Raw genomic sequence first — 15536 nt, forward strand, 5'->3', positions numbered from 1 at the left:
TTCCCAATTCCAATTTAAATTCCAATTATTATTTTCTCCCTTAAAGTCAATTAAGCAAAATCACACCAGAGGGAGCACGTACGCACACGCTATTTAAATAGTTGAATAGTCATCGATTACTGAAATGATTAATTGACTAATCTGATAATAAATCGTACAATTATTTGCTCTATGTTGCTACAATCTTTTACATCTGGCTTGGGACAGGTAAGCTTTTTATTACGTCAAGGGTGAAATGCTCCCAAATTAAGGATGAGAGAAAAATGTATAATAATAATTTCTGGTAATTGTTATGGTAATGATAAAACTTACGATAAATAAAAGCAATAAATAAATACCTAAAACTATTCCCAACTTAGGTGTAAACAGGTTCCGGCTTAAATAATGACTTGGCTAAATTGTGGATTGTTCCCAGTTTTATAAACTTCATGCTGCCACAAAATTGAGTTGTGTCACATTAGACCAGGTGAACAATGAAATTGTGAACATTAAATCGTTCTTGCTCACACTGAATCATTCTGATCACTCATTTTGTCATGATACACACTGCCTCGTCATAGCAACGACGCAGAGAAATGTTGTCAAAGAGAGAGAGACAGAGCGCCCGCTGCAGCATCAGTGTGGATGAAGTAAAAGTCAACCAGTTTGTAATAGAGAAATAAACAGCATAAAGTTGTTAAATCACAGCGTTAGGTTTGTTCAGGATTGATCGATGCTCTGGACTCTGAGGCTGATGGAGACGCTTCCATAAGGAGGACGGACAGACGGAGATCAGAACATCCTGGATACAGCCTGTATCCAGGATGTTCTGATCTCTGCTTCGTCTAGAGTAAAAGTCAGACAGTTTGTAATAGTAGCAGAACAGCACGAAGTTGCCAGATCACCACGTTGGATTTGTTCAGAAGCGATCGCGTCCATCACAGCGACTCAGAGTCCGACTCGCTGTGATTGCTCTGCGGTAGTTCACGGTAAAAAGAGCGGTCGAAGCTTTGTATCGATCTGGTTCCAGTAAAAACAGCAAACAGGTATCACTCTGAGCAGCAGAGCCTCATGGAGAAACTCCAAAGCTTCTACTAAAAAACTAAAGAAAAGTCCAGGTACAAAGCTTGCGGATAAACGTCTTTGTGACCGCAACAGAATTTAACTTGGAGCTGCTTTTCAAAGTGAAAGGACTTTTAAAATGATTCCAAACGAACCCTGATTTGGCGACATTTCTCATGGACAGGTAATAAACATGTTTTATTTAAACTACCATAAGTGTTTTATTAGTGAAAAACAATACTACACGTGTGTTGGTGTGTTAAACATTGTTGTTGTGTTCCGCAACGCGCATGTACAAAAGTAGAGGCGTGGCTTCTGGTAGATTGACAGAGGCAGGAGCTGTTTATAAAGGAACATCGAGATGTTCGCTTTCGAATTTTCTCTCTCTCTTTTCATCCTCCGGATATCAGCTTTAATATAAACTTTTTTATGAAGTCATTAGCTTTAGCTCTTAGCCAAGTCAGTGTTTTGGCAGGTTAGCTTAGCTTAGTTAGTCTTAGTTCAGTTTCCAATTCATAATCGTTGCTGCAGGTTAATCTCTGTCAACTTGTTTGTGGGAACTTTGGGTGGATCTGACGGAGGAACTTAGACTGGTTCACTTAGTTGGGTGGGTGTCTGGTCTTAACCAAGGAGCAGTTCATGATGGTTCGCTTGTGACGAGCAGCGTGTGTGTGTGTGTGTGTGTTGCGAGGGGGGCCGGCACCGTGGAGCTCCCTGTAACAGCGCTCCGCTGCAGAGAATAAGTTGTTTAGTAAAAACTTGGAGGCAATTTTGGCTCGTGGGACAAGGATTTTAGGGGCATTCTTGGCTAAATTGAGGGCGTAACGTGCATACAGCTCTGAGTAAAGATACAGTATGTAGAAGGTGAGATGAACCATTCCTCATAAAAAACAATGTTCAGCTTCGTCCACAGCTTGAAAAAGACGGTGATGATGTAACCAACAATTGTCACTTCAGGGTCGCATTCCGTTCACACTCCAAACTGAATGAAGACACATTTAATGAGTCTTCAAGACACAATTTAACACGTTTAATGTCTCAAAGATCAGGAGAAACTGGTCCATGCTTTTATCTCCAGCAGACTGGACTATTGTAATGGTCTTCATCAAACATCTACAGCTGGTTCAGAACGCTGCAGCTCAGGTGTGAACCAGAACAAAGAGATCAGAACACATTAGTCCAGTTTTAAAGTCTTTACACTGGCTCCCAGTCAGCCTCAGAGGAGACTGTAAAGTTCTGCTGCTGGTGTATAAATGTGTGAATGGGTTTGGTCCAGAAAACATCAGTGAGATGTTAGTCAGGTATGAACCCAGCAGGTCTCTGAGATCTATGGACACAGGTCAGATAGTGGAGCCCAGAGCTCACAGTAAACATGGTGATGCTGTGTTTAGTTGTTATGCTGCAAAGAAGTGGAACAAACTGCAGCAGAGCTGAAGTCAGCATCACATGTGAACATTTTTAAATCAAAGTTAAAGGAACTTTTTTTCTCTACTGCGTATGATTGAGAGAGAGATTTATGGTCATGTTGATGATGTAATGATGATTTTACTGATGATATTAATTGATTTTACTGATGATTTTAAATGTTCTTATTGATTTTAAGCTGTTGAATGTTTGATCATGTAAAGCACATTGAGTTGCCTTGTGTATGAAATGCACTATACAAATAAATTTGCCTTGCCTTGTTGCTCTATATCAGCACTCTTGGAATATCTGTCGTCCAATCAAATCACTTGGTCGGAACTTAACTGCTGTATAATTACAATTACATTCTCATTTACTAAAGTTTAATTACAATTAATCACAATTACTAAGCCTTTAATAAATAATCCTATAAAATGTAACCTTCGTCTTGTGTTAGCTTTCTGTTAGCATCTCTAATGATAACAGGTCAGTTTGACCCATGTCTTAAATCAGCTGTAAAATACACTAAAAATATGATCTATAATTTATTAGTTTTTTTTTTTAATCTCTTGGTTACCTTGTTAGGCTTTCTAATCAGAATCAGAATCAGAATCAGAATCAGAATCATCTTTATTGGCCAAGTGTATGTTGTACACACGAGGAATTTGACTCGGTCAACTGTGCTCTCTCCAATAGTGAAACATTCAATAATAAACAATCAACTAGAAGAGATGATAATGAGTATAAACATAAGTATAAATATAAACAGTAGTTAGACTAGAATGTGCAAATAACAAGATGATAATACTAATAATAATAATAATAATAATAATAATAATAATAATAGTATAAAAAAATAAACAAATACAAAATAAAAATTAAAAAAAATAAGATAAAAAGAAGGAAAAATAATAGAAAAGAAAGATAATAATAAAATATAATAATAATAAAAGGAAAATAGTGCAGTAGAGCATTGATAAGTAGTGCAGGAGTGACAATATTGGTATTAATATTTTTGGTGTGGGCGTCTGAGTCTTTTTTTCTTTGACTATACCTCTATAGTTAGAAATGGAAAAATGATCCTGAAGAGAAGTGACATGAAACACATTTTAATAATCATTAACTACGTATGTGGAAGAATATGGTTCCACTCAACTCAACTACAATTAAATTATGATTACAACAGCAATATTTTTTTTAAAAATTACAATTACAACTATAATTAGACCATAATTATAATTAATTATGAATTATACAATTATAATTGTAATTGACCCCAACCCGGGTGGAATGTGAGTCAGTGTGGTACCAGTCTGGGTCAGCTCTCCACTCTCACACACGCTGTGGTTTGGGACGCGTGGTACCGAGGACAGAGGGGACTCCCAGTTGGCCCCGCCCCCTTTACCCATGTGACTAATGAAGGCCTTCAGCAGGGGGTGGGATGGTCTCCTGCAATTAGAACACAGAGATAAACAGAGATCAGCACTGAGTTAGTAATACAACACCTGTTTAAAGTTAAAAAACCACATCCTATTATAGGATAGAGGAAATGAGTCAGCAGTTTACTGATGATGATGCCACTGATCCTCGCTGCTTTGTTAGAGGCGTTATTTAAATATAAATAAATAAAACGACTTTCAAATTAGGACTGCAGACAGAAGAATGTGACAGGAAATAAAACAATTTTAGCTAGAGCAAATATTAATCATAAGCAATCTTTTATGAAATGCAATTACCTCAAGAAAAATTTAATATTTAATTTGAATTTTGATTATTCTCTATATATATTTACTGCATTTTAGTTGAACTACATCTATATTTCACAAAGTGAAAGTATAGAATTACAGTTTAAGATTGTGTGTTTTAATTGTTTTTTAAAAGAACAATAATTGTATAATTTCAAAAATCTATTTAAATTTTTCAGAAATTTCAGACGACCCCATTTAAACTCCAGGCGACCCCACATGGGGTGCTAACCCCAAGGTTGAAAAGGTAGATTTATTTCTTTTGTTATCATCTCTGGTCATATCACACATGGGGTGAAGACTAACAATTTATTTATTAATTTTCCATTCTCTCTCTCTCTCTCTCTCTCTCTCTCTCTCTAAATATCTTTAATATACTGTAAATGTTGCTATTTATCCGTCTTTGTATTTATGGAAAAATGAACAGAACATTAACTGTATGTAAAGTAACCATGCAATAATCAAATAAAGCAGTTATTGTCATTGAAAACGAGCCGTGTGTTTAGGAATATTTATGTAGTTTTATAATCACTGTCTAAAGCAGAATCCTCACATACCTGTTATCATTCAATCAGCAGTGAAGGTTTTATTTTGAAAGGAATTTAAAAAATGGAAAATTCTCCAGTGTTTGGGTGATTTCAGCTTCTTAAACCAGTTGAGAAGAACTGCTGCAGTGGGGCACCAGTTTGATCAGCAGCCTTACACCCTTATGATACCACCACCATGCTTCACTGAGGAGCTACGAGTCCTTCACATACGTTACAAAATGTGTTTTCTGATCTGCACAAGTAATAATTCCATGTCATTTCAACAAATGGCTCACACACTATGGGATCAGAAAATTCTAATTTTTTTACCAGTTGTTCCATGATTATTCAATAGTCACACTCTGAATGTTTAGCTTGATCAGATGAATACTTTTTGAGATATGGACACTTTAGTGAGGGGGGGTATGCATCAATGTTTGCTCGTCCTTATTATTCTCCCATTTTCATCTTTCATTATCTCAGGAACTACATCACATAGGAAAAGTAAATATGATATAGTTCAGCTCCACCTACTCTATGAGAATATAGAAAAATAACTCATATCTGGTGGACATGTCAGCTCCTCTAAATAGTCACAAAGTCAGTGTGTGTTTGGGTCTGGAACATGTTTGGGTCTTCAGTAAACTACTTAGCATATGTCTCAGCTCCCTGTAATGTGATCAGCTTAGAGCTATGAACATAGACTGTTTACATCACTAATGATTAGTCACATATATGCATTGGTTCTTGGGTGACACGCTCTGGAAATATGAAAAAAAAATAATAATAATAATGTTCCTATTTTCATTGGCCCATAACTACATGTGGGAATGTAAGAAAACATCTGATCTGTTTTCATTTATAGTATAAATGTTACTGTTTCTTGGGATATAAAACTATTTTTCTTTATGTAACTTCTTAATTTATATTTTGGACCCCAACTTTGAGTTATTTTACCACTTGCCAATATTGAAAATCCTTTACATGAGGCCATCATAGCTCTGTCTTATAATCATTTATTCTTTATTAGTTGAAAAACAAATTTCAATTCCTATTTTTATATTTTTTAAAACAGCCAGCAGGTGGCGCTGTGACATAACAAAGCTCAGCTCAGTGATAATCCTGAGTACAGTGTGTGAGAGGAAGTAGAGGAGAAAAAGATGAAAGAATGTAATGCGCTGTACGCACACGCACACACAATGTGAGGGGCAGCAGTGAGAGGAGGAGTCAGTGTTCTGGTAGATCACAGACGATCAACGACTTAAATCTGGAGGTCTACTGTTCAGATTAAAGATGGACCCGTTTCCATAGCCATCACCATTCCAACCATTAAAACCAGATCACAGTGTCACAGTTACGGTTAGGTGACTGCTGACTCAGCTTCACCAGCTTGTTTTGTTGTGGCGTAGAAACACGTTTACTCCCTTGTTTTGGTTTTTAAATGAAGGCAAAGGTCAAAGGTCACATCAGTTTACATTGTCATGAATATTCAGACACAGGAGCCACACACAGTACCTCTGTGCTCTGGACTACATTACCCACAATCCTCTCCTTCGCTCAAGGCCAGGTGAGCTCAGGTTAGACCAGGAGTCGCCAACACGTAACACGCCACCAACATGCCATCGTCAGTAATTCATTAACACTGTGACGCCATTGAGTAGTGACTAGTTAGCAGCAGCTCACAGAAGAACACTGAGGGGCGGAGTCACTAAGATCTGAAATAAAGGGTGGTAAACCAGTTGCGTCCCTAAATCCTTTGGTGACACAGTTTCTTCACCTGCTGCGAGGAATTCACTGAGATTGCAGCAATGATTAGTGCACGTGCAAAAATGGTGCAGACCTCCCTATTTAAATGAGCGTTTTGCTCGTTCAGTGTGGAGACGTGAGTCAGCAGAAGCACTAAATGAAATTTGAGGAAATTAATTTGTAGACAGATGGAAAATATAACTAAAAACAATTAAAATCTAATGGCATTTTTCCCCTAGTTTAATGTGTCTGCTTCATCAGGTCCTGTAACTTTGCTCTGATCAGTCCATGTAAAAATAGGAAGATTTGGACAGAAACCGTCCAATTGATCTGTTGCCGCCATTGATCTGAGTTAATACAGTTAATACAGAAACAGTGTTTCTCTCCCTCACACACACTTTACTCACGGTTTATTTTCTCATTCAGTGACTGTTAATATTGACTATTTTATTTGAATTATTTCCTTATACTAGAAAGGTTAACTACTAATGTATGATGGTATGAATAACGATGCGTGCATTAATATTAGTGATTGAATTGTGAATGGTAGGCGGAGCTAAAAAAGGCTCTTTTATTTTGAAGGTTGCGACTCCTGGCCTAGTTGAGTGTAGATTTTCAGAATAAAGGCAAGTGACTATTTTCAGTTCAGAGTACTCTTGGTTTTCTAAATCTCCCCCTCACTTTAGGACGACCGCACGCACACGCACACAGACGCACGCACACACACACACGCTCCATTTTGTCTCGTTTGCTGTGGGAACTATAAAGAACAACAATGTATGTGGAGGAATGAATTAGAGTATCAGGCTGATTGTTGCTAACCACAGATTACACAGAACAATTACATTAAACAGGGTTTATTATCAGTGGAGAACGAAGGATTAGTGAGGAGAAGAATGAAGAGGACAATAACACCCAATGGGAGAGAGAGAAGGAGGAACAACAGAGAGTCAGTTAACCACAGAAGGAGACGGAGGATTTGTGAGCCGGTGCCAGGGCCACACACACACACACACACACACACACACACACAGCAGATATCCTCATCACAGTGCAGGATTGATTTAAAAACTTACAAAGCTGGAGAAAACAATCTTTTTTAAAAAAAAAAATCAGATAAAGACATGAGCTGTGTTGTAAATGTCATACTAACGTTCTACTCATACATTCATACAGTATGACGCAAGTAAGTAGTACATTCACATTAGATAATAATAATAATAATAATAATAATAATAATAATAATAATAACAATAATAATAATAATAATACTAATAATAATAATAATACAGTGGATTTATATAGTACCTTATTTTGGTGACTCAAAGCTCTTTACATGACATTCTTTCACTCCACACTGAGTGGTGGTAAGCTACTATTATAGCCACAGCTGCCCTGAGGCAGACTGACAGAAGCAAGGCTGCCATAGTGCACCTTCGGCCTGACCACGACAAACACACCACATTCATACTAGGCAATGTGGGTAAATTGCCTTGCCCAAGGACACAACAACAATGACTTGGCTAGAGCGGGATTTGAACCCCCAACTATTCGGTTATTGGATGACCCATTCTACCACTGAACCACGGTCGCCGCTTATAAGATAGTATGAAAAGATTGAGTACGTGAGAAACACCAGGATGTATACTATATGGGGACATTTTTAAGTATGCACGGTGGGCACACTAGACATACTCAACCGTGCCATGATGCATTTGGAGCGGAATGTAAAATAGTCCTGGGACCGGCTTCAAGCTACAAATCAAACATCTGCTTTTCAAATTAAAGCATCTATTCTTGTCTTCCATTAGATTTTTATTTATTTATTTATTTATTTTTAAACACTTTTGTAAATAGGGCTCTTGTTTTGAACTTAACCAGAAGTTTAGTCAGTAGTAAACGGAGGGTCTCGGAAAATCTCTGAAATGTGTCTTAAATGTGTCTACGTGGGTTTTATGATACAAATAAGCACATGTTGATATTTTACGTGGTCACTTTCTCACTTAAAATGTTTCCAGAAATTTCAAAGATGGAGAATCAACAGAGATATTTATCCTCAAGAGCAGGGGTGGCCAATCCTGGTCCTCAAGAGCCACTATCCAGCATGTTTTAGATGTTTCCCTCTTCCAACACACTTGATTCAAATGATTAACTCACCATCAAGCTCTGCAGAAGCCTGATAACGATCCTGGTCATTTCAATCAGAGTGGTGTTCCATAAAACAGGTTATGATCTGAGTATGTTCAGGCTCAAATGAGGGAAACTCTGAGCATCTCATTCCTAAACGTGAGGTATGTTCTTCTCTGAGTATGTTACCATGGCAACATTGTCCGTGAACTAAACCTGGTCGCTGGCAGGTTTTATCGAAGAAACCCTGGGTTTCTACCTGGCTCCGCCCACCTGAACACCATTTCTGAACACTTTATGAACCTTAACTTTTCTCTGAAACACATTAGCAACATCACACACCACAGACGTGTTCACATCATTACTAATGTTGTGTTGCTTTATGTTTTTTTATTTTTTTGTGTGTGTGCAAACGGTAGTTTTATTTATAACATTGTTGATGTAGGTTGAGGTTGATCTGCATTAAAACATCTACTGATGTCTGTAGTAAAGTTCCCTGAATACAAACCTGTGGATAATATAAAGGAGGAGATGATAATTTAAATGAATCCACTTTTAAGGCTTGATTGTTGTTTTATATTGTTATACACTTAAATCTGGAGATCATGGCTCTTTGAAGATATGATGGTGCAGTGAATTGTGATGCTGCACGTGGAAGCGGTGGGTCGCGGGTTCGCATCCCACTTCAGTGTTTTTTTTATGACATTTTTTAGGACATTGAGATGACTGGCGACAATATTACATTAAAAATCAATATAAATGTTGCAATATCTGTCGCTGTCTTTATATCCAGTGTAACAGGAGGACTCTCTATGCAGACATCCTATGCTGCTGACACGTCTCCTCAGACACATTTTATTTATATTATTCACCGCTCGTCACGTCACTGAAGCAATAAAGTGATGAAGCGACCAAAAAGTGTGACTAATTACAGGTGATTTAAGCCACAATAATCACTGAAGACTGAACGCACCTTTAGAACAGGATCATATTCCTCAAACACTGTTTTATTTCACCCATTACGGTGAATAAATCACTATTTTCCGGGTGGTTGCCATGGCAGCTCGACTCATCTTCGATCCGTTGATGATGGCTTTTTATCGCGCGTGCATGTCAGTAACCCAAGGTTTACATACTCAGGGTTGATTAACCCACTTCATACCAGCTGTAATGGAATCAGAAACCCAGAGCTTCCCATCGCAGGGTATGTTGACCCAGAGTTTATGGATAGACTCAGAGTTTGTTAACCCTCCTTTATGGAATACCCCTCAGGTGTGTGGGAAGAGGAAAACATGCTGGATAGGGGCTCATGAGAACCAGGAGTGGGGACCCCTGCTCAAGACGCACTAAATACTGTTTCTTTCCACTTATTTACAAAATAAGATTCTTTAAAATGTGTGTTATCACTCATTCATTCCATTATTATGATCTATTGTTGTTGTTTCATAGAATTCTGAGCAAAATGTAGAATTCAGACAAAGGGGGGACATGGATTCAAAAGGGGAAACTAGAGCCAAAAAGGTTTGAGAACTACTGGTTTACAGTAACATTTGTATTTATTTATCCATGTTGACTGTATTCATGAGCTGATGGTCACGTTAGAACGACTGGAGGAACAATAGGTTCCACTTGCTTCATAACGCAATGATTCTTTTTAAAGATGGAAACCCAACATCTGTCATCAGAGGCTTACAGTATGTGATGAATGATTCCATTCAGATTATGTCTATAAAAGCAAGGCCAGTAAAATAGAAAAAAAATCTAATAATCAAATGTATGGTAAATATCAGCTGCAATTTACTGTTGTTCGTCACAGAGCGCTGAGGGTGGAGATTAGAGCGTGGCTCCAGATGTGCACAGCTGATGTGTCTGCAGACAGAGGGAAGGTCACTACTGCTTAATCTGACCCAGGTACACTGCCCAAAAACAGGGATTGATCGCAGAGGATTTACTGACCATATGGTGGAAATAAGTCAGTGCACAGAAGCTAAAAAGGCTCTTTTTAATCACAAGTATGACTAAAACACAGAGAGGGAACTCTGCTCTGCCTCTTACTAACTCTCACTGGGTTTTCATATGCAAAATAAAAGTGTTATGTTTGCAGTATGAAATGTTATACTCCGTACTATCCACTACAAAGTATGATTAGGATGATGAGCGTTCCCACTGAAGTATACTTCCAAGTTTCCCAAGATGCATTTGGAATCTGCAAGGACAAAACCCTGAATCACACTGAGGATAAATATCTCTGTTGATTCTCCATCTTTGAAAGTTATGAAAACATTTCAAGTGAGAAAGTGACCAAGTAGAATATCAACATGTGCTCATTTGATCCATAAACCTCACAGAAATGACATTTTGCGACCCTCCATTGACTGAACTTCCTGTTAACTTCAAAACAAGAGCCCTATTACGAAAGAGCTAAAAAAAAGACAAATGGAAAACAAGAAAAGATGCTTTTATATTGAAAAAAGGAAATTTGATTTTTAGCTTGAAGGTGGTGCCAGGACCAATTTTATATTCCGCTCGCAATGCATCATGGGACGGTTGAGTATGAATAGTGTGCTCACCGTGCATACAGTATACATCTTATTTCTCACATACTCAATCTTTTCATACTATCTAATGTGAATGCACACTCATTTTGATGTCAGTACGAGTAGTACGTTAGTGCGAGTAGTACGTTAGTGCGAGTAGTACGTTAGTATGAGTAGTACGTTAGTATGAGTAGTACGTTAGTGCGAGTAGTACGTTAGTGCGAGTAGTACGTTAGTGCGAGTAGTACGTTAGTACGAGTAGTACGTTAGTGCGAGTAGTACGTTAGTGCGAGTAGTACGTTAGTGCGAGTAGTACATTAGTACGAGTAGTACGTTAGTATGAGTAGTACACTAGTAAGAGTAGTACATTAGTATGAGTAGTACGTTATATGAGTAGTACATTAGTATGAGTAGTACGTTATATGAGCAGTACATTAGTATGATTAGTACGTTAGTACGAGTAGTACGTTAGTACGAGTAGTACGTTAGGATGAGTAGTACGTTAGTACGAGTAGTACGTTAGGATGAGTAGTACATTAGTATGAGTAGTACGTTATATGAGTAGTACATTAGTATGAGTAGTACGTTAGTACGAGTAGTACGTTAGTACGAGTAGTACGTTAGGATGAGTAGTACGTCAGTACGAGTAGTACGTTAGTACGAGTAGAACGTTAGGATGAGTGGTACGCTAGTACAGGGCTCGAGACTGCGACCAAAATGGTCGCATATGCGAATATTTTTTCAGTGTGCGAGTGAAAATTTTATCTGGTCGCATCCGTGCGAGTCCGTATAGGGTAATTAGGGTAGGTTATTTTATACGTAGCGGCTGAGTGCTTCGTCACATATTTCTCGTTGTCTCTCTCTCCGCACTGCGGGATTGTAAAACCGTTTATAAACAGTCACTGCAAATTGGCTGGCGGCTCGGTTGACGAGGATTTCAAAGTGGAGGCTGGCTTGACCGCAGTGCTGTGGGTGAGGAGACGCAACTTGGCTGCGGATAATGCAATGATGAATAAGCCGAGAGTGATACGTCAACTGCGTAAACCTCTTCGTAGCTATTCAGGAGCTATTTACTCCCCCTTAAACATGACGCTCCGGTGGGTGAAGTAAATGCAGACTGGAGAAGAATTACAAACGTGATTTAGGGGGAGTAAATGTCCGCCGAGAAGCCACAGGGGTTGGAAATGTCGTCACCTGCGATTGCAGATTTTTTTGGGTCACAGATTTTGGCACTACACTGGCACTCGGCTGCCACTCGGTTTGGCTTCGGCTCTTAGTGACATCATTGACTAGTCGACGTCAACTCGACTAGTATGCACAGTCGACTTTTAAAATGATGAAGTCGTTCAACACCTATTATATACTGTATATATATATATATATATATATATATACACACACATCTATTTACAATGTAATCCCTTTAAAACGTATTCTTCGAGAAGATAAACTTAATGTATTTGTGTTTAAATTGCTTTAAATTCAGACATGTTTTTATTTTAACACACAAACTGTACCTGGTACTGCTTACTGACACTAAAGCTTTTCTTTGTCGTCCGTGCGTGTAGTGACCCAAAGTTCATTTTGTCTTTTAAGTTATAAGTCTCAGGTTTTTCAATAAAAAGCTTCTGAATATTTTTAGGGAGAAGTTTTTGTTGTGCTTTAAATGCTATTTTATTTGTTTGAACAGCTACAATTTCTGCTAATGTTGGTCATTTTAATTTATTGAATAGTGGCTCGGTGTGGTCCATATGTCCTGTATTATGAACATGATGTATTGCTCGTTTTTGAAGTGAAACTAATGGTTGTAATCTTGTTTTGTAGTTATTTCCCAAACAGCTGCACAGTATGTGAGATATGGTAAAATACTATTGAACAGTAAAGTGTGTCGCGAGCACTATCATTTAAAACATGCCTTGCTCTGTTGAGTACAGCTATACTTTTTTGAAATATTTTTTTTGAACATATTTAATATGCGGTTGCTAACTAATTTGGTTGTCTAGTATAATGCCGAGCAATGTAGTTTTGTTTACTTGTTTATTGTGATTGCCATCAAGACAAACCCTAATTTCAACATTATTTGGACTGTTTCCAAACTACATACTTTCTGTTTTGTCCATATTAGAGGAGAGTTTGTTGATAGAAAACCAGGTTCTTATTTTACTGAATTCATTTGTAACATAACTTAATTATTGTTTGTGTGATCAAAGCCTTTCTTTAAAACACAAATGATCCAAACACAGACCCAGAGCGCTCCTACCTGCTGGTGGACAGGGTGCAGTCGATGGCTGGTCTCTTGGTCTTTGGGATGGAGTAAAGTGGATAACGATCACCATGACGAATCATCACCTGGACACTGAGCAGCTTGTAGTCTGCTGGACTGTGACCTGTTGGGAGAGACTAGCCTTAGCATTTTACAATGAAACTAACGTACTGACCTACACAAAAATATAGAACTAGAAACCTTCATAAGAAAGGTTAAATCCTTATCTATACAGTCAAATCTATGTGAGAAATATCAAAGCATAATTAAGCTCAAAAACATCTTTATGTAGCTGGGGAATATTTATTTGGAAGGAGAAACCCTGAAGTCTTTCAAAAGTAAAATATAAATGACTAAAAACTAGGAAATAACCCCATGGGAATGAAATGAAGAGTTATTTGCGTAGTTGCACTGGGTGTGTTGGTCATACCCTCCCAGGCCTGCTCAGTGCGGTTGGGCGTGTTGCAGTAGCCGTAGGCCTCAGATAGAGGACTGGGCTCCTCCGTGTGAAGCACTGGGAACACTCGCTTCCTGCTCTTTCCCACAGCCGAGCGTACGAAGCCATCAGGAGGTTGGAGTTGGAGAAGCCGCTCCTCCACTGTGGGAGTGGTTGGAATGAGGTTCACTGGGAGAAACAAACAAAAAATCATTTAATAATCCATGATTTTTCAGTATCCAGTTGAAACCACCAACATAGGATGAAGAGGGGAATTATTTCTAATGCACTGTTTGCAGAGAAAAACTGCAATTTCTTTTAGTTTTGCTTTCTGCTTTAAAAAGGTAGATATTCATCAAAAATGAGCTTCTGTAAAAAATAAAAATAAAAACCTGGTTCAGTCGTGCCAGGTTTTCCAAAACTGAATTTGAATGTAAAAAATTAAATAACTTTTTTCCTGGATAACAAAAATATAATAAAATTAGGACGATTTCCTGTTACATGCTCATAACATTGTGTTTTTAGTGTGTAGTGTTTCTCAAATGGGGGTACCCGATGGCACTACAGAGTACTTGAGAGAGAGGGTAAAATTAACAAATGAAAGCATTAAAAATATGGGGTTTTATAATGGTTATTTTTAGTTTAAAATGATAATCACACTAAATATTACCAGCAACTCACAAAACGACAACAAAAACACACAAAATAAAAGAAAAATATACTGAATAATAAAAAGAACAAACAACAACAAAATACACAAAATGACACCAAAAATACTTACTATTACTAGCAATACACAAAACGACAATAAAGACACTAAATGAGCGAAAAATACACAAGATCACAACAAAATACACAAAAATAAAACGTACAAAATGACATAAGAAACAACCAAACACCACCAAAAACACACACACTGATAGAAGATTTTTAAATGATACCAAAAACACACAACAATGAGAACAAAAGCACAAAATGATGATGGGAATGATCTTGATTAGAACATAAACTGAAGATACAAAGGTCAGAGTTGGTTCCACATCATGAGGGAGTGACAGGAAAGGATAAAAACTATAGAAATGAATCTATTCAGGAGGCACTAAATACTGTTTCAATCACTTATTTACACAATGTGATTCTTTAAAATGTGTGTTATCACTCATTCAATCAACCATTATGATCTATAGTTGATTTCTCACAGAATTCTGAGTAAAATCTTTTAGTCCGACAAAGGGAGGAGTTGGAATTTAAAAGTAAGAGAAAGAAGTTTGAGAACCACTGATCTATACTCACTAACAGTCACATTATTAATAAAAAAAAAAGATACAGCATTAGCAGGAAAATGTTTTGGAGCAGACAGATTGGATGTTTGTCTCCATGTCAACGGCTCTGTACCCTGAAACTGCCCCAGTGTTACCAGTAATGTTGCCCGGAGACCAGTGAGCTGTGACCTGATTTGTGGGAACTGGAGGGAACATTTAGAAAGAAAGTCTGAGAAAAACAACACGAACACGTAAAAAATAAAGAGCCCGGCAGCTCTGGTTGATATTAAACAGCAAAAGGATATTCATACAAATAGATCATTAGAAACACACACAGTAACTGCTATTTTTCCTTAAAGTCTAATCATTGTTACAGTGAAATTGTTTATTTTGTTTAATAAAATAAAGTAGAAAAAGAAGAGGCTGAACTGATGTTCAGAACCCAGAC

At 37.7% G+C, this 15536-nt stretch overlaps 1 protein-coding gene across 4 annotated transcripts in view; it reads right to left on the reverse strand.

Moving 5' to 3' along the window:
- Positions 1 to 15536, reverse strand: part of pxylp1 (2-phosphoxylose phosphatase 1) — a 41594-nt gene that overhangs the window by 1382 nt on the left and 24676 nt on the right. For all 4 annotated transcript variants that reach the window (XM_028465777.1, XM_028465779.1, XM_028465778.1 and 1 more), the window contains 3 exons: positions 13821 to 14015; positions 13388 to 13514; positions 3755 to 3894 (listed from right to left, as the gene is read on the reverse strand). In XM_028465777.1, the coding sequence (XP_028321578.1) occupies positions 3755 to 3894; positions 13388 to 13514; positions 13821 to 14015 (462 nt within the window). The remainder of the gene's footprint in view (positions 1 to 3754; positions 3895 to 13387; positions 13515 to 13820; positions 14016 to 15536) is intronic.

The sequence above is a fragment of the Gouania willdenowi genome, chromosome 13, assembly GCF_900634775.1.
Source record: "Gouania willdenowi chromosome 13, fGouWil2.1, whole genome shotgun sequence".
In the NCBI taxonomy this organism is placed as follows: Eukaryota; Metazoa; Chordata; class Actinopteri; order Blenniiformes; family Gobiesocidae; genus Gouania; species Gouania willdenowi.